At 38.4% G+C, this 23,016-nt stretch overlaps 1 protein-coding gene across 11 annotated transcripts in view; it reads right to left on the bottom strand.

Annotated features, from left to right (window-relative positions):
• The window catches only part of CPLANE1 (ciliogenesis and planar polarity effector 1), a 149,014-nt gene that overhangs the window by 35,934 nt on the left and 90,064 nt on the right, over positions 1 to 23,016 (bottom strand). For 8 of the 11 annotated variants that reach the window (XR_006382179.1, XM_044232526.1, XM_044232525.1 and 5 more), the window contains 9 exons: positions 21,896 to 22,062; positions 18,735 to 18,867; positions 17,436 to 17,487; positions 14,366 to 14,470; positions 11,922 to 11,993; positions 9,446 to 9,555; positions 8,666 to 8,861; positions 8,139 to 8,288; positions 3,061 to 3,290 (listed from right to left, as the gene is read on the bottom strand). Coding sequence is in view for 10 of the 11 variants with exons in the window: in XM_044232526.1 (XP_044088461.1) it covers positions 3,061 to 3,290; positions 8,139 to 8,288; positions 8,666 to 8,861; positions 9,446 to 9,555; positions 11,922 to 11,993; positions 14,366 to 14,470; positions 17,436 to 17,487; positions 18,735 to 18,867; positions 21,896 to 22,062 (1,215 nt within the window). In the remaining variant the exon portion in view is untranslated. The remainder of the gene's footprint in view (positions 1 to 3,060; positions 3,291 to 8,138; positions 8,289 to 8,665; positions 8,862 to 9,445; positions 9,556 to 11,921; positions 11,994 to 14,365; positions 14,471 to 17,435; positions 17,488 to 18,734; positions 18,868 to 21,895; positions 22,063 to 23,016) is intronic. The other 3 variants (XM_044232540.1, XM_044232532.1, XM_044232559.1) reach the window with 3 other exon arrangements.

The following is a 23,016-nucleotide window of genomic DNA, read 5'->3' as shown; positions in this document are numbered from 1 at the left end:
TGTCTGTACTGCTAAAAAACACAGTATTCTGGGTTGTACACCTATAGCAGCTCTGCTAGCCCTTGCTTCCATGTCCAGGCATGTCTCTGCCTTTTGTGCTTCTAAAACCACTAGTCGCCCCCGGTTCGCACATGCATCCCTGCAGCTCTAGGTTTCAATCTGGGGGGCTGTCCTAACGTCCTTTCACCACTGCTACCAATCAAAGTTCCCCGCTTGAGATATTCAGCTTGTAGAGCTCCAGATATATCTTCTTACACCACAGGCTGATTTCATGGGTGTTTAGAATGATCTGGTAGATATCTAGCTCAGTTCAGAGGACAGGTTGAAACAGGGTCCCCTACTCCTCCACCATCTTTACATCTCCCCTTTGGAAATCCCATGAGACTCTTTCTTTACTTTGCTTTCTCCTGAGTCTCTTAACTACTTCGGAATGCTCCTTCTCAAGCTTTATTGTCGAGTCATCTTTAAAAGTTCATGCATCCACAGAATTCTGTCCTTTACCCTCTTTTTCTCCTCATTCAGTGTATACTCCTTGGGTGAGTGCCCTGTTATGATTTGAACTTCCTTGTAAGGAGTCTAAAAATCTATACCATAAACCCAACTCTAGCTTCTAAGCTCCAGAAGCATATATCCAACTGCTACTTATACTAATCTTATACTTCAAATTATACTTATGCTAATCTTATACTTCAAATTTAAGATGTTTCTGACCAAAATCACTGTGCCTCTCTTCCCCCAAAACACACGGTCTTCTTCTTCCCTGGTTTGGAAAGTGACTCCACCATTTACCCAGGCTCAAAATTTAGATACCACTGTGAAACTATTCTTTTTCACATTTTCAGAGCCAATCACCCTCTGAGTCCTGCTACATCCTTTTCCAACTCCAATCCTAAAGTTCAGGTTATCATTACTTCTTAGCTTGGTATACAGTGAGTCCCAAACATCAATCAGTAAATGCAGTATACAGCTAGCTGCATAAGAGTCATTCATGAAGCATATTAATTACACAAATTCCTGGGTCCCACCAAAGAATTACTTAAAATCAGAATCTCAGGGTTTGGGCCATCAACTCTGCATTTCTAACAAGCTCCCAAGATGACTCTAAAGAGCAGCCAGTTTAGAACCACTGTGACCCAACCACCTCCCTGTCCTCAGGCTTATCCTCTCCAATCTACCATCTCCACTGCTGTTGCCAGAGCATCTGATCACACCATTTCACTGCCTAAAATTCTTCAGTGGTTCCCTCCTGCCCATTTATAGTATAGATAAAAATCCTAATCACTTGACATAGCAAACAATACTTTCCATCATCACTTATCTACCCTTACCTACCTTTACTGCCAGATGTCCTAAAGCCCAGTATCATCAACCTCTACCTCACAATGTTTCATCAGCCTTTCCTTACCTAACTGGTGAATATCAATTCAAACCAACTCCAGAGTCACCTCTATAAAGGCATCATTGATGCTATAGCTTCACTGTCCAGCCACAACCTGTCCTGTGCACCTGTGTTCTCACCGCACCCTATTCATATGTTTTTACTGGTATATACAGCTATCTTCTTTTGTTAGATTCTAAGCTGCTTGAGAGTAATGACTATGTATGTCTTATTTATCTTTCTATTCCCAAAACTTAGCAGAAGCTTAATAAATGTTTATTGATGAAAAAACCATTCTTGGGGGGCGCCTGGGTGGCTCAGTGGGTTGACCGCTGCCTTCGGCTCAGGTCATGATCTCAGGGTCCTGGGATGGCGTCCCGCATCGGGCTCTCTGCTCAGCAGGGAGCCTGCTTCCTCCTCTCTCTCTGCCTGCCTCTCTGCCTACTTGTGACCTCTCTCTGTTAAATAAATAAAATCTTTAAAAAAAAAAAACAAAAAACCATTCTTGGGACTCTGGAGCAAGCCAGGATCAAGACATATTTGGCTCTGGATATGCTTAATATACAAGAACATAAGGCCATTTTGAAAGTGAATCTTTGGAATAAGGAGTTCCAAAGATGACTCTAACACTTAACACTTATTTTGAAGTGCTAGATCTAAGTCTGAATTAAAAAAAACAAAAAGGACACAATTAAATAAACATCATAATATCATTACTTAATAGCAGTCCCACCTCATGTTTTTTCTGTGTGATTTCACTTGTTTAATCTTAACTTTTTAATATGTGCTAAATGTTTGAATTAAAGAAATACTATAAACCTAATAAATGCATCCTTTAAAATATCAGCCAGCTAGCAACCTAGAATATTTGTTAGGAAAGTCAATGATGGAATTTTTATCCTGCAGACCAATTTGCATTTCCCAATATAAAGCTTTAACACATTCAAGGTATTTTTACTGTTTGTTCCCTAATCTTAATTTTATGTAAATTTTATTTCCTAAAAAAACAGTTTGTGCAAAATAATTAATTCATATGAGACTTCCTATTTGTCTAACTACCATGATATACCAATACACATAAATAATCTCATTCTTATACGTATTTTTTAAAGATACAGAAAACGTCTAAGGACTACTATTCCCATTGTATAAAATATTTTAAAGAAACTGAGAATTCTAAATATAAAGACAACAGCATTTTTATTAAGTTAAAAAAGTCCTGCTGAAGAAAATGATACTCAGTTATGAGCAGGGTTCATTTGAAACCACATTCTTGTTTTCTAATTCATATATTTCTTTTCCTGGTAGGAAGCACTGGTTCACTTCTTAGAAGTTTAAGGCAGTGGTTGTCAACTGGGGGCTATCTTGCTCCCCACAGAACATTTGGCCATGCCTGAAGACATTGTTTTATTATTACAGCAAAGCTAGCAGGTAAAGATTAGGGATGCTATCAAATATCCCTGTCAAATAAATAAAATCTTAAAAAAAAATCCTACAGTGCTCATGACAAGTCTTCCACAACAAAGAATTAACTGGTCCAAATATCAATAATGCTGAGGTTGAGAAACCCTAGCTTAAAAAAAAAATCCTATTATATTGAAAAACCAAATGTCTAAAATCACATCAAATTCCAAATCTAATAACTCAGTAACAAACGAATAGCTAAAATAAAGACAGTCTACCTTATCACAATGTCGATCTAGCAGTTTGTATCTGGGGCAATCCTGCTCTATGTTTTCAGCAATGCTCTGTATTGCTAACAGCTGTTCATCAATTTCCTGAAGCTTAGATGTGAGACGCTCTAGGCGGCGAGCTGCAGACACATCCTGCAGGAGCTCCCACGGCGGGTCATCCTCTGCAGCAGCTGAATTCAAGTTCTGTTTTTTGACTTGAAAATCTGGCTTTAGCATATCTAAATATTAATAAAGGTAATCAATATTAGAATTCAGTAGAATTAAGGGAGAAGTAAATGCTGATGATCTAATTTTTTTCAAGACCGCATTTTAAGTCAAAATAACATTCCCTTCCAAATCTGTTTCAATACACTCAGAAATAACACTTCAGCTTCTCGACTTCAGAGAGCTGTCTGTTGTGAGATAAGAATACATAACAGTGTTGCTATTACCACAAAACTCCACACACAAGGCAGTTTGAATGACACTTTACCTTCTGCAATAAAAACATACTTCATTAAAAAGCAACATTATTTAATATTTTTTACTTTTTATTTATTTTAAAGATTTGCTTATTCATTTTGAGAGTGAGTGAGAGAGAGAGCATGAAGGGAGAGAGCAGAGGGAGAAATCTCATGCAGACTTCCCACTGAGCACAGAGCCCAGTGTAGGGCTTGATTTCAGGACCCTGAGATCATGACCTCGGCAGAAATCAAGAGTCAGACACTTAACTGACTGAGCCACCAAGGTGCCCCTATTTTTGACTGTTTTAAAACTCTACTTGAAAACCACCAGTGTCACATAGTAAAAGGTAGGCCTACTATGGGCCACTACCAACTCTACATGAGATCTCAAGCTATCATTAAACCTCCCAAGACCAATATCAAAGCCAATGACCTTCCCAACTCTTAAACTCAATTGATCCTTGTTCCAAATTTGAAACTTTTTTTTTTTTTAAGATTTTTATATTTATTTGACAGAGAGACAGTGAGAGAAGGAACACAAGCCAGGGGAGAGAGAGAGGGAGAAGCAGGCTTCCTGCTGAGCAGGGAGCCTGAGGTAGAGCTTGATTCTAGGACCCTGGGATCATGACCTGAGCCAAAGGCAGATGCCCTATGACTGAGCCACCCAGACACCCCTCAAACACTTTTAAAAATGTGTTCGTTTTCCAGGCTCTGGGTCTCCTCCTCCCCCTATTGCTCTTCCTTCTTCATTGTCTTGTCATTTTACTCTTCGGCCCCCCCACCCCTCTGACCCATCAGCACTTCCAGGCTGTCAGTCTCAGCTCACTTCTCACTCACGTATTCTCCCTGGGTGGTGTCACCAATGCACAGATGACTCTCAGATTCACATGGCATCTTCATGAGCGCCAGCCCTTAAATCCACCTATGTCTTGGATATCTCATTTAGGTTGTTCCTAAAGCCTATCAACTGAAATTCATCACTCTGTCCCTCCAACTTTCTCCCTCTTCCTGATTCCCCAGTTCAGTTAGTAGTTCTCATTCAACGTGTTCCTAAGCCAGAGAATCATTCAAGGTTCTTCTCTTTCCTGCAGATCCAAAGTAACACCAAATATTGATGATTACCAACCAAAATGTCCATTCTTTTTACCATTGCTTAGCTGAAGCTTTCACAATAGCTGGACCCCAAACAACATCTCTATCTCTAATTTATTTTACCCCTATTTAGTCCACCTTCCACAAGGATCTTTTAAAACACAAATCTGATTTTGTTCCTTTCCCACCTCAAATTCTTCAGTGTTTCTCTAATACCTCATCATAAAAGTCCAAAGGCCTCAGTATAAGGACAATGCCATTCAGTCTTTCCTCTGTCTCCCTCTCCAGCTCATCTATTGCTGTCTTAAACAAACAAAACCACTTCACTGCCTCCAAGCAAACTTTAATTCTCTCAGCCTCTGCAGGCTCCATCGAACCTCCACATCACTGCACAATTTAGTCTCTCACTCTGTGTGACCTTTCTCTAAGTCCCACTTCCCTTTAAGATTCCACTGAGGTGTCTCAGTGGAATAAATGGGATAAATGTCCCATCCTCCCTAGAGATGGAGTAGATGCTGCATTTCCCAAGAATCTCATCCATACCACCTTGAAAGCACTTCCCATGCTGTATCATAATCCTCTGCTTCTTTGCCTTCCTTTCCTCCCCGAGATGAGTGCCCAGGCAGAGAGCCCGATATTAATTACACTCTTCTTAAGTTCCAAGATCTGGTCCTTGATTGTTTATTGACTAGTTGGTCAAATGAGGAGTATGATGCCTGACCTACCTAACTTAGAGAGGCTTTGTGAAGACTGAATTGTGCAATAAAATACTCTGAAAAATGTGAATCACTAAACAAGTGTAGGTAGTGCTTCTTACCTTTCAGTCCCAGTCTAGTGTGAGGTTTCCCATGACAGGATAATGTCAAACTGCGATGCAGGCAATGGCCACTGTATCACTTTCCACTACCTGTTCTGGTTTTACCTTTTTTTTTTTTTTTTTAATAAGTAATCTCTACATGAGATCACGCTCATCAGGTACGCCTGGCCTTACCTTTTTCACCTTGACTCTCACAGTACTTTACCATCTGTCCTTCCTGTTTGCAGGAGCCTGAAGTATCTCCCTTAGTCATTCTCAGGAGAGAATTTTGTATACAAACTTCAAGGAGAAAATTCGGCAAAAGAGCTGGACATGTCCAAAATCCAGAATGGTCTACCTACATAATGAAAATAGCTTCCCTTTCTTTGGAGAATCTGCTCTATTCCCACTGACTAATAGGGGGAGAAAAAAAAAGGAAAAATCACCTAAAGGGTTAAATACTGAGCTCCACTGATGAAAAAATCTCCCTCTGGCCAGCAAAGCTCTGCTTGCTATTAATAGCTGAAAGCATTCCTATTGGAGATAGTTTCTAAAATAGGAAACTACTATCATTCAAAATGGTGAGCAAGTATCACTAAAGGTAGGAATTTATTATTTGTCTTGCTTTTGTTTTAAATACCTAGGGAATCTGACCCTCCTTCTCCCAACCTTTTTCTATAATACAAATCCCATTCAACTCTATTATGCAACAAGATTCTGAATCTTTATGGTATATTATGTAAATACCATAATGGAATTTATTTTCAAAATATGAAACACATCCTTTTAAACTGGCATTTTAAAGTTGTCTCTTTAATAAGGGACACTGACATATTTTTGTAACCAGTCTCCCCAGAGAATGATCTTCTAAAACATTGAATAGACTTGATCTAATGAAGGAAATTAACCTGTAGCTAGCTTATGGTCACTTAAAATGCTGGCCAAAGATATTCAGGGGTCACAGAGAGATGGATCTGGTTCCAGTATGGCAGAATTTCAAAAGTTGACTGGTATGAAAATGAAGGGAAACTAGCCCATGGGCATTTTTTTAAAAGATTTATTTATTTTAGATAGAGGGAGAGAACAAGAGAGTGAGCGTGGGGAGCAGGGACAGGAGGAGATGAAGAGAGTCTTAAGCAGAGTCTGCACTGAGTGCAGAGCCCCACACAGAGCTCGATCCCATGACCCTGAGATCATGACCTGAGTCGAAACCAAGAGTCAGATGCTCAACTGACTGCACAGCCCAGGGAGCCCACAGGCATTTGGCTAGATGTAACCCACATGACAACTCTATGAGGTTGTGTCCCACAGAGATAGAAGTAAGGATCAAATAAAGTTAATATACTTGCAAGAAGTACCCAAACTATGAAGTGATAGAGTTGGGACCAAAAACCAGGTCTGTTCTACTTGAACCTAGAAGTCAAGCTCTTTTCATTTCCCACACACTTTCCCAGCCTAAAAGACTTGTTAGTTTCATACATTCTCCCTTCAATACCCATGCACCAAACAGCCCCATAACAGGAAAGAGAATGGGCCAAGGCTTCAAAATCTGAAATTCTGGCACTTACTGGTATACACAGCTATAACAGACATGCCCTAACACATCCTAAGGTGAGGTTTCCCTGCTACCCATCCCTTCCCTACACCCTCACATTTCCTGAGTGCCCACTGTTGATATACAATTAGCAGACAGGGCTGGACTCTGACCCCAAGCATCTGAAAACCACAAGGCTGGGTGTCCTTCCCAGGACCTGTGGAACCCAGAAGACATATTGGCTTTCAGTTGGAAGAAATCTGATGGCTTATTAAGCTTAATCTATTCGGGCACATGGGTGGCTCAGATGTTTGGCTATCTGCCTTCGGCTCAGGTCATTATCTCCAGATCCTGGAATCGAGCCCCATGTTGGGCTCCCGGCTCAGCCTTGTCTGCTTCTTCCTCTCCTTCTGCCTCTTCTCCTGCTCAAGCTCTTTCCCTATATCTCTCTATATCAAATGAATAAATAAAATCTTTTTCAAAAAGAAGAGTAATCTAATCATTCATAGGATGTAATAACTTTAGGTTTTGGAAAAATATTCTTCTAAATCTTGCAAATATTTTATAATAATGCAACCTAATTTATAATTCTAAAACTGAGTGTTTTACTTATAATATTTTACTGTTGGCTAAATACCTGTGTATTTTCTACATGCTATTCTAGAATCGCCCACTTTTTAATTTTTTATTTATTTTTTATTTATTTTTTCCAATTTATTTATTTTCAGAAAAACAGTATTCATTATTTTTTCACCACACCCAGTGCTCCATGCAAGCCGTGCCCTCTATAATACCCACCACCTGGTACCCCAACCTCCCACCCCCCCGCCACTTCAAACCCCTCAGATTGTTTTTCAGAGTCCATAGTCTCTCATGGTTCACCGCCCACTTTTTTTTAAATATGAGAATTCCCTTTTAATACCAAAGCACTCATGACATCCCATAGGATGTTTATTTTTAGCCTCCTCAATTAAGAAAAGACCTATGTACAAATAGATCTGTAGTCTCCTCACAGAATACCCAGGGGCCCCAGCTTTGGAACCATGACGCTACCTAATTTACCTATCTGACCACACTCTTCTTAGCAAAGGAAAAAACTTTTCCTGGTTTCTTTTGCAATTACCAAGTTTTAGAACTCATTTCTATGTATCAGTAATTTAGAGAAAAGGCGAGAGTCATGTCAGACATTTAGGGTATTCACCTTTGTCCTGCTGTAATTCTGATGTTATAGGTGAGGCAATCCCAGGGTTCTTCACCACTGTACTGCCTGCTCTCCAGCTTCTTTCATCCAGACAGGGTGGAGACATTTTTGCAGATTTAAAAAATAAATCCATAGTGGAATTGGCTGACTCTATCAAGAATATGAAAAGCATAAAAAGACTGATTCTAAACAAGGTAGTTAGAAGATTAATAGAACACTTCTAGGGGGACCACATAGCACATTCAGATAAGCCTCCAATTCTTGACTGTGGCTCAGGTCAGGATCTCAGGGTCGTAAGATCAAGCCCCACATCAGGCTCTATGCTGGGCATGGAGTCTGCTTAAGATTCTCTCTCCCTCTTCCTCTGCCCTCCCCCACAAAAGAACATTCCTAAATGTGAATATAAACATCCAAAGATATAGTGGGTTCGCAGGAAAAGAGCTAAGAGACTTAAGAAGGGGTAAACATGTTATATTAAAGAATTTTTAAAGTGTTTTTAATCAACTTAAAAAGAAGAACATTATTACCTTCAGTCTTAACAGTATGCAAGGGAACAGCATTTATAACTGAAGCTGCCATATAATGTAACTCTGCAGAAGATGGGATCTCCAGGTGATCACTTGGCTGTTTGGTAATAGTATCATTTGAAGGCCCCTCTTTAACAGGCAGTTCCTGTAGATCATCAACTTTAATATCAGTCACATTTATGTAAGTGTTTCTAACCTGAAACAAAACATGTAAAATCAAAGAGGGTTATATTCTTTTTACTCTGTACAACCAGTCTGCACCATTCACTCTTGTAAAAAAAAAAATTAAAAATAATAATAATAATAATAATTAATTCTAAAGACAAAAAGAGCTTATATGAGCTTATATATTTCCCTAACTTAGGGAAAACTGCAGGAAGTGTGTCTTATGGTCTTAGTTTACAATACTTTGGGGCATAGTATTTAAATCTTAATTTTTTGATCTTTCCAACAAAGCTACATAGATGCCATTTTAGCCTCATTTCATCTATACAATTAAATGATGCAGATGACCATAATAAATTTTAGCAAATGTATTATTATAACTTTTTTTTTTTAAGATTTATTTATTTATTTGATAGGCAGAGATCACAAGTAGGCAGAGAGGCAGGCAGAGAGAGAGGAGGAAGCAGGCTCCCCGCTGAGCAGAGAGCCCGACGTGGGGCTCGATCCCAGGACCCTGGGATCACGACCTGAGCCGAAGGCAGAGGCTTTAACCCACTGAGTCACCCAGGCGCCCCTATTATTATAACTTCTGAATAGAAATATCAAATTTAGTACCAGATCAGACGGTGAAGGTGATGAAGGTTCCTCTGATATTTCAGTGTGACGTTTGAGATTTAGATATACATCGGGAGCCAACACTTGAGGAACATTCAAAGGTTCATGTTCTGAAAATTAAGAAAATTTAAAAATCAGGAATATAAAAAAAAATCTGTAAATAGCTCTAAGTCATTAGCATTTATAACAAATCAGCAACAAGCAACATAAATTTTTTTTGTTGTTAAAAATCTAAGTAGGAGGCGCCTAGCTAGCTCAGTCTGTGGAGTATGTGGCTCTTGATCTCAGGATTCTGAGTTTGGGCCCCACTTTGGGTGAAGAGATTACTTAAAAATAAAATCTTTTAAAAAAAATCAAAGAAGTTTCACAGGTATAAATAAATTCTATTCTATTCTAAAAACAATTTACTGTAAAGTAATTCATAGTTGAATAGAGACTGATTATTGCTTTTCTCATATGAATGATTCATGGGGATAATAAAGTATCTAAGTCATGTCAAGAAAATGCTGTTAATTTCCTAGGTGGCTCAGTCAGTTAAGTGTTCGACTCTTGATTTCAGTTCAAGTCTTGGTCTCAGGGTTGTGATCTCAAGCCCCATGAGAAGAAAGAAGGAAAAAAAGATAAAGGAAAATGCTGTAATTTCCTATTTCCATTTCAGATATATTAAGTCATGTTTGTTTAGGAGATTGCAAGAAAACCTGTTCAGAAAATTAACCTATAACTAATTTTTTTACTGTCAATGCTTTTTCTTGTTATTCATTTAACAGATTTATTGAGATATAATTTAGACACTTTAAAAGGGCACAATTCAGGAGTGCCTGGGTGACTCAGTTTGTTGAGCAACTGACTTTTGATTTCTGCTCAGGTTGAGGTGGAAAAGCCCAAAATGGCCACCCCACTGAGACGAGGAGCCACCGAGGATGACTTGGCACTTCTCCACCAAGTCACTTCCGCATAGCTTTAAGAACTACCTCATGACCCCGAGCCAATCAGCTGTGCGAAACCATGAAAAATCCCTAGTTTGCCTATAAATATCTGTCCCAATAAAGGCTGGGTGCTCAGACTTTGGGAGTGATCCCACTGAGCCCACTAGCGTTAATAAAGCTCTCCCAGTTCTTCTCCCAGTTCTCTGTGTGCTACTTGAGCTTCTCCGATGCCTCCGAAATTCCACAACAAGGTTATGCTCTCTGGGTCATGAGATTGAGCCCCAAGTCAGGCTCCGTGCTGGGCATGGAGGCTGCTTTAGATTCTCTCTCTCCACCTCACTCTACCCCTCCCCATCCCCCTGCTAGGGTGTGTACCCTTCATGAAATAAAATAAATAGAATAGAATAGAATAGAATGGCACAACTCAGTATTCAGTAGTTTCTAGTATATTCGCAGAGCTCATAGCTTAATTTTACCACTTAAAAAATGTTTAACATCTAAATTTTATAAAAGTCATTAGCTTCTTATTCAAAAGTACACTAAAGAAGCCTATCACAATATGTCAGCAAATGGTCTCTGTGCCTTTTGTCCTAGGGATGAGGGAAAAGAAGGCAAGCTGGGGACAAAGCAGAAGTGGACACCCCACAACACCCTCCCCCATGGGATATAAGTGACATTCCTTATGTACTCTTGGCCACCCTAAAGCTAAGGAAAGGAAAAACAAATAGCTAACTTGTAGAGATCACAATCCTGCAAGAACTGAGTCTCCCTCAGTTTATAAATGTCTTAGCAATTTACAGAAATGAAGCATTTCTATCAATGGCCTAGCTTCCAGGAGGAAATGTAGATATAATATCCTTATAAGCTGCAGCCCATTGACAGATACTGGAAGAAGGCAGAGTGATCCTCCAGGAAGTTCCCAACTATCTTCCTATTAATGCCTTGCTAGAGGGAAAACAACTTTAACTTGACAGTGGCAAGGCCTCCTGTATCCTGTGAATTTTCTTTAACATACAAAAGACCTCAGTTTTTCCTTACCTCCCACAACCGCATAATATATAATAAGCCACCCCCTCACAACCCTGAGGCAGCAGCTCTTTTTGCCCACGGGTCCTGTCCTCATGCTTTATTAAACCACCATTTTGCACCAACGATGTTTCAAGAATTCTTTCTTGGGTCATCGGCTCCAAACTTTACCCCACTAAACTTCACCAATATTCCAAAATCCCTTCACTAGGACTCTAGTTTTACTTCCTAACATTTTATTTTTAATAAAACATTACTTTCAAATTTCATTTGCAAAATATAATTTCTTATTATATTGAACACTGGAAACTTGGTACGAAGGCTTGAATTTAAACCATGTAACAACCCAGAAATTAGAAAAAAGGAAAGTGAAAATATTTAAATTATCATTCTATCTCTATTCAATCAATTGATGGGTTTTATTGCTTTTTGATGGATAGTGGTAGCTCTTGATTGGTCATCAGAAGAACAGTCTTTAATTAGTAATGTTATTCTCAGGGGAAAAAAAGAGAAAAAAAGCACACCTGATATGGAAGAAATGATTTGTTGATTTTTACCACATTCAGAAACAACTTCTTGAGAAGTAGCTTTTTTATCTTGTAGTCAGTTGTAAGAGTTGAGGCAAAAAAAGAAACAAAAAAGAATTTCACAAACAGAAAAAATTAAAGGTATGAATGCGATTTTTAGATATTGTTTAAAGGTAGTAAAGTAGATTGACTGCTTAAAAATTTAATTTTTAAAAATTAGTGTTAATTTATGATTTTATTATTGTTCATCCTGGGCCTGATTACCTGGATGATAACAGACTTCTGGCAAACCAGCTGCCAAGTCTAGAAGACTATCTAGCAGTAAAGTACCTCCAAGGCTTTCTCAAAGGTTTTTTCTTATAAGAATGTTTCTCAAATGCATATGCACCATTTGCATCAAAAAACATCTTCTGTAGGCTAACCTCATTCAGATAAAAACAAAAACTAAATAATGAGATGCCTTTTATGACATATTAAATGGGTAAAGATAAAAGAATTAGCTAAATCACAGTGGTGACCAAAACAAAGGCTCACATGTGGAAAGATACTGAAAACTTATTTATAGGAGAAAAATACTGGAAACCACCTAATGCACTCAACACTAAAAAATTAGGTAAATATTTTATGTCACAACTGGAAGAAGGAATATGCTTACCAAGTACTTTTTGATGACACAGGGAAATGTATGACATAAGCAGAAATCAAAGTGAAAGCAAAGGATACACAATATAGGTAAATTTTGTTTTCCAAATCCAATCCATTCTTATAAATGTACTGCATAGATACCAAGAGACTTTTTCAAAGGCGGAAAAAAGGTGTCCCAGACCAGCCCATCTAATACTCCCAAACATTAAACAAGTCTGAATAACTCTGCATCTAGGATTATTAAATATAAATTAAATATATTAATATATAAATTAAATATAAAGCATTTTAAACATCACTTAATTAAAATTCATTTAACTAATTAGTTTGTGTGCATATGCAATATTGACCATATCAGATAAAATATTGACAGTATTGCAAACATATACTATAAGGTAAGTAGAGAGTATAATATAAATACTATACTGTAATGTTAAGTATGTACTACAATGTATATGCTACCTACACATATATACTTCATCTGTATAAACTATACTATGTAAATAAATAATGCAATATGTTAAAGACACAGTCTAACTAGAGAGTATCCAAAGATTGCTACGCAAAAGCAAACAGTGGGACCCATGAAGGGTTAAATTCTCAGGGAAGAAAGGAATACTATTTGGAAGATTAAAGTATGGATAGTGAGGCAGGACACCATATACTGCATCAAACTATGTAAAATGGGGGTGCCTGCGTGGCTCTGCCTTCAGCTCAGGTCATAATCCCAGGGTCCTGGGATCCCAGAGCCTGCATATGGCTCTCTGCTCAGCGGGGAGCCTGCTTCCCCTACTCTCTCTCTCTGCCTGCCTCTCCGCCTACTTGTGATCTCTGTCAAATAAATAAATAAAATCTTTAAAAAAAAAAAAAACCAACTATGTAAAATGTGCAAGAGAAGACTGAAAGAAAAATCATCAAAATGTTACTTCTAGGGTAGCCTGGTGGCACTGCTGGTTAAGCATCTGACTCTTGGTTCTGGCATGGGCTGTGATCTTGGGGTCGAAGGATCAAGCTGCACACTGGGCTCCACACTCAGCATAGGGTCTATTTGAGTTCCTCTCCCTCTGCCCCACCCCCTAAAATCTTTTAAAAACACATTAATTCTAAGTGATATGATTATAGTTAATTTCATCTTCTTCATAGCTTTGCTACATTATTCAAATATTCTATAATGATATTATTTTGAAACCTTATCAATAAATACTATTTGTAAATAATATAAAATTAGAGATTTAAGAAAAGCACTTGAAGGTTCTGAACACAGTTGAAAAGCAACTGTTTCCTAAATATCATAGAAAAGAATTTCTACAACACAAAGGTCAGAGCACTTACATGAATAAGGAAGTCTGTCAGGCAAAATTCCAAATAACAGTTCCTTCAAATTTTATTTCCTCTGTTCTTGGACACAGTTACATATGCCCTTCCCATACCAACCCAATCTAGTCCTCTTCCTAAATAACTTCAACAGCCATAGCTCCAGGCTTCTTGGTCTTAGGCATGAAATCCCAGTGAAGGCAATTAATGGCACAGAGAACCCAAATTTAAAACATGGATGTAGTCCATGGTATTTTGAACAAAAATTTCTATTATGTTTTAATTAAATTATCATAAATTCAACTTAAAGTTTAAAATTTGTGAAGTATATACAAAGGTTGAGGATAAGAACTTGGGAGGAGTAACTATTATCACTTAACTTAAAATTCATGTTAAATCATTATTTTGAATAAAAAGTCTTGATATGTTAAATATTGCACAAAACATATGAATTTTAAAATTAAGGTAAAATAGCATTTTACCTGGGTCTGTATTTGTACTTGCATCCTGACATTCTACAGCTTTCTTTCTCACAGAGGCCATAAAGTGCAATCCAGCTGAAGTATTAATATCCTCTTGTAGCATTTCTTAAACATAACAACAAAACATCAAAAGCAATCACTGAGAAGCCAACATATTACCTGGAGTCCAATAGCAGAGCACCTAACTCAAGAGAGGTAAGGCATGGGGTGCCAAGATGTTATAAAAATGGAATTTCTGAATGAGGTGCTGTCTATGTTAACTCCCAAAGGCAGCTCAGTGAAATCAAAACCAAAATTGTGGAGAATTCTGTATGTCCAACCTAGAAAACTAAGTGTTCTTCTGGCTAATGAAGATCCAGTAGAAAATGTTAAACCAGAAAATGATATGGGCAGGTTGATGGTCAAGAAAAACCACCCCTGCCAGTATATGGAATGCAGATTCAAGTGGCTCCAGACAGATGAGGCTGCTGTCACAGTTCAGATCAGAACTTCAGTGATGGTGAAAATGGAGGAGAGATGATAAATTTACAAATTTCAGTGGAAGTAAAACAGACAAGACCTGGTTATTGTCTAGATGAGAAGGTGGGAGAAGGCAGAATTCAGATAACCTATGTTTTGGTGTTGAGTTGGTGGTGACACCAGTGGGGATGGAGAATGAGAGAACAAAGCAGCTGTTGGGGAACAGACAACAAATTCCGACAGCACATGCTGCACTTGAGGTAATTTCCACTTAGGGAGAAAAGTTTAGCCGCAAATAGAATCGAAGTCCAAAGTCTATTATGGGAGTTTGGGTTTAGATGTGAATTTTCCGGGGAGACCATCCAGGACAACAAAGTAGCATAAGAGATTATCAATTATGGCACATAATAGTATAATTATATATATATATTTGGTCTTCATCCTTGGTTGTAAGCACAGAGTTCCTTAAATCTTTGGAATTTCCTGAGTAAATTCCTGTCATTATTCATGTTATGACCCTTTTGATCATATCTGAATTTATGCTTAATGAGGTGACTCTTGAAAGGCCCCTAGAGAGCTTCAGGATAGGTGCTGGTCACCAGAGGAAAAAAAACACATGGTCAAAGGGTTAGAACTATCATCAGCTTCACCCCAACCCTACCTCTGGGGAATGGAGAGCAGCTGGAGATGCAGTTCAATCATCAATGGCTAATGATGCAATCAATCACGCCTATATAATGAAATGTCAATAAAAATCCTGAAACAATGAGGTTAAGGGGGCTTCTGGATTGATGAGCAAGGGGATGTGCTGGGTATATGGCGTACCCAGAGAGGGTGTGGAAAGACTGTGCCCTCAACCCCCATACCTTCCTTTATGCATCTCTTCCATTTGGCTATTCCTGAATTGTATCCCTTATAATAAAAGTATAATCATAAGTGAAGCACTTCTCTGAATTCTGGAATCACTGTAGCAAATTAGTGAACCTGGAGGGTGAGTCATGGGAATCCCTGAACGTGTAGTTGACTGGGCAAATGTGCAGGTGTATGGGGACCCCATTTGTAGCTGATATCTGAAGTGGTCTTTTGAGACTGAGCCATTAATCTGTGGGATCGGTGTTAACTCCAGGTTATTGTCAGAACTGAATTGGTGTCAGAGAATTGGAGAATTACTATTGTTTCAAATGAAACAATACACATATTAAGCATATATTTACTAAAATATAATTATTAAATACATATTAAATATTATTAAATATATAACATTACATTATATTAAATAAATAAAAATAAACAAAACATTTATATAAGAGTATATAACTACATATATATGTATTTACAGATATATATGAGTGGAGATATTTAAAAAATAAACTATGGAAGAAAACACTGGCCACCTCTAGACAGAGAAATTATGGGAGTTTTTTTGGGTGGGGGGAGAGTTTATTATTCTTCCTATTCCTGATTTATATTTTCTCCAGTGAACATGTATTACCTCCACAAAGCAAAAACACAAAACAAAACACTGTTAAGAATGAAAGAGAAAGTGGTTTTTGTTGTTTTTTTTTAGATTTTATTTATTTGCCAGAGAGAGAGAGAGAGAGCAAGTGAGTATACACAAGCAGGCAGAGAGGCAGGCAGAGGCATTGAGAGAAGCAGGTTCCCTGCCAAGCAAGGAGCCCGATGCAGGACTCGATCCCATGACCTAAGCCGAAGGCATCGGCTTAACCCACTGAGCCACCCAGGCATCCCGAGAAAATGGTTTTAAGACAAGTGAATGGGAAAGAATACCAGATGGGTTAGGAAGCTGAGAGGTACAAGCTAAGCAGGTCAGTTAGGGAAAAAACTGCTTGGTTTAGGCATACAGAGGCTTGATGCAGGGCAGTGGCATCAAGGAAGGTGGTGGGGGTGGGGGATGCATGGGTGGCTCAGTCGGTTAAATGTCTGCCTTTGGTTCAGGTAATGATCCCAGGGTCCTGGAACGGAGACGACCCCTGATGGCTCCCTGCTCAGTGGGAACCCTGCTTCTCCCTCACTCTCTGCCCCTCTGGCCCCCACTTCCCCACTGCTCAGGCTCGCTCCCTCTCTAATAAATAAAATAAAATCTTTAAAAAATAAAATAAAATTTGGACATGCTAAATCTAAGATGAAAGTAGAAAAGAATGATGAGAGAGGGTAGATGTGTATTTGAGTGTCATCAAAAAAATTTAAGAGCTGGGGGCGCCTGGGTGGCTCAGTGGGTTAAAGCCTCTGCCTTTGGCTCAGGTCATGATCTCAGGGTCCTGGGACAGAGTCCCACATTGGGCTCTCTGCTCAGTGGGGAGCCTGCCTCTCTGCCTACTTGTGATCTCTTTCTGTCAAATAAATAAATAAAATCTTTATAAAATTTTTTTTTGATTTACAAAAACAGGCATGGCCTGGATCTGGCCTGTGGGCCATAGTTTCAACCACTGCTCTACCAGATAACACATCAAAACACACACACACATACACACACACTCTATTTTGTAGAAGATAAAATTAAAATAATTTAGCCTCATTTTTACATACATAATTCTAGAAAACTGATTTTAACTTTGAACTGAGACACTACATTAATCATGATTATACATACCAAAAGGAATATCGAAGTCATCCAAAGGCTGGGAACCAGGATGTTCTTGCTCCTAAATGAATCCCCAAATGATCATTCTATGATTGTAACTCAAAGAAAATCGTTACTTTGAAAAAAAATTAAATAGCTAAAAGGATTGTCGAATGTTTATGTATAGGCTTGAATCCATTCAATAAATATTTACTCTATCAAAGTAACTTCACAAAGAAGTTCACAAAACTCATAAACCAAGCAATAAAAAAGAATATTAGTAACTTAATGCAGTCACTAAATTACAGTGTGCTCTTCTCCGCTGCAGAGCAGCTCTAACACTCAAATAGTCCCCCCACTGTATCAAAACTGCTCAGGGAGGGGCGCCTGGGTGGCTCAGTGGGTTGAGCCACTGCCTTCGGCTCAGGTCATGATCTCAGGGTCCTGGGATCGAGTCCCACATCGGGCTCCCTGCCGAGCAGGGAGCCTGCTTCCCTCTCTCCCTTTCTCTCTGCCTGCCTTTCCGTCTGCTTGTGATCTCTCTCTGTCAAATAAATAAATTTTAAAATCTTTAAAAAAAAAAAAAAAAACTGCTCAGGGACTCAACAATGGTAGCAAATGCCTCCAGACATGCCTTTGAGGCTCACGACAGTATGCTTTTAAAAAATCGTTATAAACAGGGCGCCTGGGTGGCTCAGTGGGTTGAGCCGCTGCCTTCCGCTCAGGTCATGATCATGGGGTCCTGGGATCAAGTTCCGCATTGGACTGTCTGCTTCAGCAGGGAGCCTGCTTCCCCCTCTCTCTCTCTGCCTGCCTCTCTGCCTGCTAATGCTCTCTGTCAAATAAATTAAAAAATCTTTTTAAAAAAATCCTTATAAACGAAACTGTTAGTGTTTAATTTGTCACAAAAATATGTAAACAGTCACCAAACTTAGAAGTAATGTTTGAAAAGATCTGATTTCAATATATAGGTTACTTAACAAACCTGTGTGTGGGAAATGCTGGAGGGATTGATAAAGGGTCAAACTATAATAGGAGCAACCCAAAGAACATATGTGATATGTATTAAGATGTCACAAAAAAAGCAAGGAGTGATTTCAAACATAAAAAAGTCACACAGGCAGGTAAATCAAAAACTTTTCACATTTGCAACTATATGTCCACTATTCCAAAGAGGAATGCAGCAGGGCTTATGTACTTAATGATGTGAAGATTCTCCTGGTCATAATCAGAAGCTTCCAGCAATCAGAAGACTAGATAAACCACAAAGACATTTCCAACTCTACGTACAGGCAGACCAGAGAGGCATGTATAATACCGTTTCTGTACCTTGGGTTTCATAACTATTTCTGAATCATTATCATTCACAAGGGAACCCTCTGGTTGGAAAGCCACCCTTGGTTTTCTCTTCAGTTTCTCTGATCTTTTTTCTTGCAGCTCTTTCTCAGCTCGTCGTCTTTGTCTGTTAAAAAGAATAAAACATGTTACTATTTTAGTAACAGTTTTTCATTTATATTATGCTATATAGGGAGAAGGTTATCAAAATTATGGCAATAAATTATTCTATGGCATATAATTAAATGAGCAAGTATTCAAGCAAATAGAAGCAAATGTCAGGGAAACATGAAAGTCATTTTTAGTTCCTCTACTAGTGAACTGACTTTTTCTGTGTTAGTCACTGGAATCTCAGGTCAGAGTCACACCTGTTAAGTAATTTTCAAATGCTTCTTTCTGGAGACTCTGACCTGCCCCCAGAAGCCCTACAGGATGCCTCCAATCACCCTTTTGAAGAAGTTAAGTACACTTAAGTCACCTCAGCAAAATCCCAGCAAGGAGGAAAGAGGGCCCAAAAAGCTTATTTTGATGAGGGAATACCTGACAAAGATGGAAGGAGGAAACATTTCTGGAAAGAGAGCACTGGTGGTAGACTTTAGGGCCTGTAAATGTGAAATTATTATTATTATTTTTTTAAGATTTTATTTATTTGCCAGGCGCCTGGGTGGCTGAGTGGGTCCTGGGATCGAGCCCCACATCGGGCTCTCTGCTCAGCAGAAAGCTTGCTTCCCCTGCCCTCTGCCTGCCTCTCTGCCTCCTTGTGAACTCTTTCTCTCTATCAAATAAATAAATAAAATCTTTTTTTAAAAAAGATTTTATTTATTTGAGAGAGAGAGGGAGAGAGAACATGAGAAAAGGGAGGGGCAGAGGGAGAAACAGACCCCCTTCTGAGCAGAAGGTTTGACCCCCTCCCCCTGGGCCAGGGGCAGGACTCGATCCCAGGATCCTGGCATCCTAAGCTGAACTGAAGGCAGACTCCCAACTGGCTGAGCCACACAGGTGCCCCTAAATGTGAAATTCTTACACTATTTTTGCTAGACTCAGTAGTAATCTACCAGTCAATACATCTTTGAATACCCATTATGGGTAAAACACTACAAATGCTCTTCATCAGAAGTCACAGCCTTTTCATAGATAGATTTTATGAAGTTGAAGAATGTTCCCTCTATCCCTATACTTTGAAGATCATCCTCAATGGGGAAAAACTGACAGCCTTCCCTTTGAGATCAGGAACATGACAAAGATGTCCACTCTCACCACTCTTGTTCAACATAGTGTTAGAAGTCCTAGCAACAGCAATCAGACAACAAAGAGAAATAAAAGGTATTCAGATTGGCAATGAAGAAGTCAAACTCTCTATCTTCACAGATGACATGATACTTTATATGGAAAACCCAAAAGACTCCACTCCCAAAGGACTAGAACTCATACAGCAATTCAGTAATGTGGCAGGATACAAAATCAATGCACAGAAATCAGTTGCTTTCTTATACAAAACAATGAAAATACAGAAAGGGAAATTAGAGAATCGATTCCATTTATTATAGCACCAAGAGCCATAAGATACCTGGGAATAAACCTAACCAAAGAGGTAAAGGATCTGTACTTGAGGAATTACAGAACACTCATGAAAGAAATCAAAGAACACAAAAAGATGGAAGACCATTAATTGGAGGGGGAGATGAATCATGAGAGACAGTGGACTCTGAGGAATTAACTGAGAGTTTTGGAGGGGAAATAAGGGATGGGGGATGGCGGAGATAGGGGATTTGGAGGGGATGAGCCTGGTGGTGGGTATTGTGGAAGGCACATATTTCATAGAGCACTGGGTGTGGTGCATTAACAATGAATTCTGGTACACTGAAATTTTAAAAATAAAAATTTTTTAAAAAGAAAAAGAAAAGTCACAGCCTTGGGGCACCAGGTGACTCAGTGAGTTAAGCCTCTGCCTTCGGCTCCAGTCATGACCTCAGGGCCCCAAGATCAAGCTCTGTATCAGGCTCTCTGCTCATCAGGGAGCCTGCTTCCCCCTCTCTGCCTGCTTCTCTGCCTACTTGTGATTTCTCTCTCTCTTTCTGTCAAATAAATAAATAAATAAATAAATCTTAAAAAAAAAAAAAAAAGAAGTTACAGCCTTACTTTTTACTGCATGTTTCTTAGTGCCCTGAAACAATTCACAACATTTACCCTCCTGCTTCTTTTGTTAGAATCTGGAGGATATGGTAAGATGAATAACAATATTATTTTAGTGCATTAGGTAGTAAATGGACTATTTATTGTATGATACCAAATATTTGTCCTACAAAAAGAAAACTGCTTATAATGTTATAGAAAAATGTAAAAGAGGAGTGCCTGGGTGCCTCAGTGGGTTAATAACTCTGCCTTTGGCTCAGGTCATAATCCCGGGATCCTGGGATCAAGCCCCACATCGGGCTCTCTGCTCAGTGGCAAGCCTGCTTCCCTTTCTCTCTCTCTGCTTGACTCTCTGCCTGCTTGTGATCTCTGTCTGTCAAGTAAATAAATAAAATTTAAAAAAAAAAAAAGAAAGAAAAATGTAAAAGAATCTTCCAGCCTATGATTTCCAGTGAAGAATTCCTTAATAAAATGTAAAAAATAATATTTCTCCCTCACAGTACAGGAATTTTCTTAATCAGAATATGTATTTTTTAAAAATAAATACATATTTATTTTTTTAAATAAATACATATTCTGATTAAGAAAATTCCTGTACTGTGAGGGAGAAATATTATTTTTTACATTTTATTAAGGAATTCTTCTTTTTTAAAAGATTTTATTTTATTTATTTATTTGACAGAAAGAGAGATCACACGTAGGCAGAGCAGCAGGCAGAGAGAGAGAGGGTGAAGGAGGCTCCCCGCCGAGCAGGGAGCCCGATGTGGGGCTCGATCCCAGAACGCTGAGATCATGACCTAAGCCAAGGCAGAGGCTTCATCCACTGAGCCACCCAGGCACCCCAGAATGCCCCAGAATATGTGTTTAAATGCATGACACTTGATAAGAAAATTGAATATGCAATTGCGTATAGGCTGGGAGGCTGAACCAGGTAACTTTCACCATTATAACTAGGATATTTTAACTAATAAGACACTTGCAGGTAAGTGATATTCACAAATAAAATTTCACTTAAAACTTGCCTTTTTTTACTTTCCTTTCCTTGTCTCACTTCGGATGGTTCTATTTTGACATTTAGTAGCTGAAGGTGTCCAGAATCGCCTCGTTCAAATAAATTATGTGTTAGTTTCTCTTGGCTTTGTTTGAATGCAAGGAGGTTTTCAAGGGGAATAAGTTGTGGGGTTTTGTACTATAAGAAATAAAGCATAATAATTTAAGATTACAAACCTCAATTACATAATATGTTAATAAAAGTTGAGAAAACATTTGTTTAAATTAAATTAAAATGTGCAAGAGATAGAACACGTCAAGATAACAAATTAATTTGGCCCAGTACGATGAATATCCAAAGCTTGAAGAATAAATGATTTTAGAGGGCTAGAAATGCCAAATGGGTCATCTTATTTCAGAAACTAAGCTACAAGTCCTAATCTTCTTTTCTATATTAAAAAAAATCTTCCTTATAATTATAAATAAAATATATAATTTCTGCCATTTGACTTAAAATTCTTTCAAATAGGAAGTATACAGAGAAGTGGAGATTATGCATGGAACAGATTAGCAGCATGTTAATAAGTACTGATGTCTGGTAATAAAACTTAGGGGTTCGTTATACCGTCCTAATAAGAAAATTTCTTTCAAGCCATCTCAAAAAGTCTACTACTTTTCCACACCTTTAATCTTTTCTTTTCTGTTCGTAGTATGTTCAGAATAAAAGAAGGCATGATAAGTACTTCCTCTCAAGAATGACCATTTCTTTCCCCCATACCATCTTCAAATCTTAAAATTAAAAGCGTACCACAGCATTAATTATTCAATTACCTTCCTAAGATGGTAATACTGACTTACAAGATTAGAGCCTAAATAATACAAATTTCATAAACCAAAGCTTACAACTTTAAAGAGGATTCTGTGGGTTTATAAAGATTTAATCTTTTTAAGTACTTTAAAAATATACCATTATTTAAATATACACAACTATTTATAGATCTGGGGTCTATTTAGCAGTTTTAAAGTATAACAGATTTGAAGGCAATCATATCACAATTACTAGAAACATGCATGTGTACACACTTACACATGCCCCCTCCCTTTCTCTCAACAGACACATACATACCCTGACCCATATGAACAAGAATACTGG

Source organism: Neovison vison, chromosome 1 (genome assembly GCF_020171115.1).
Source record: "Neovison vison isolate M4711 chromosome 1, ASM_NN_V1, whole genome shotgun sequence".
NCBI classification, from domain to species: domain Eukaryota; kingdom Metazoa; phylum Chordata; class Mammalia; order Carnivora; family Mustelidae; genus Neogale; species Neogale vison.
Note: the sequence above shows the minus strand (reverse complement) of the source record. Positions and strands in the feature narration are given on the sequence as shown.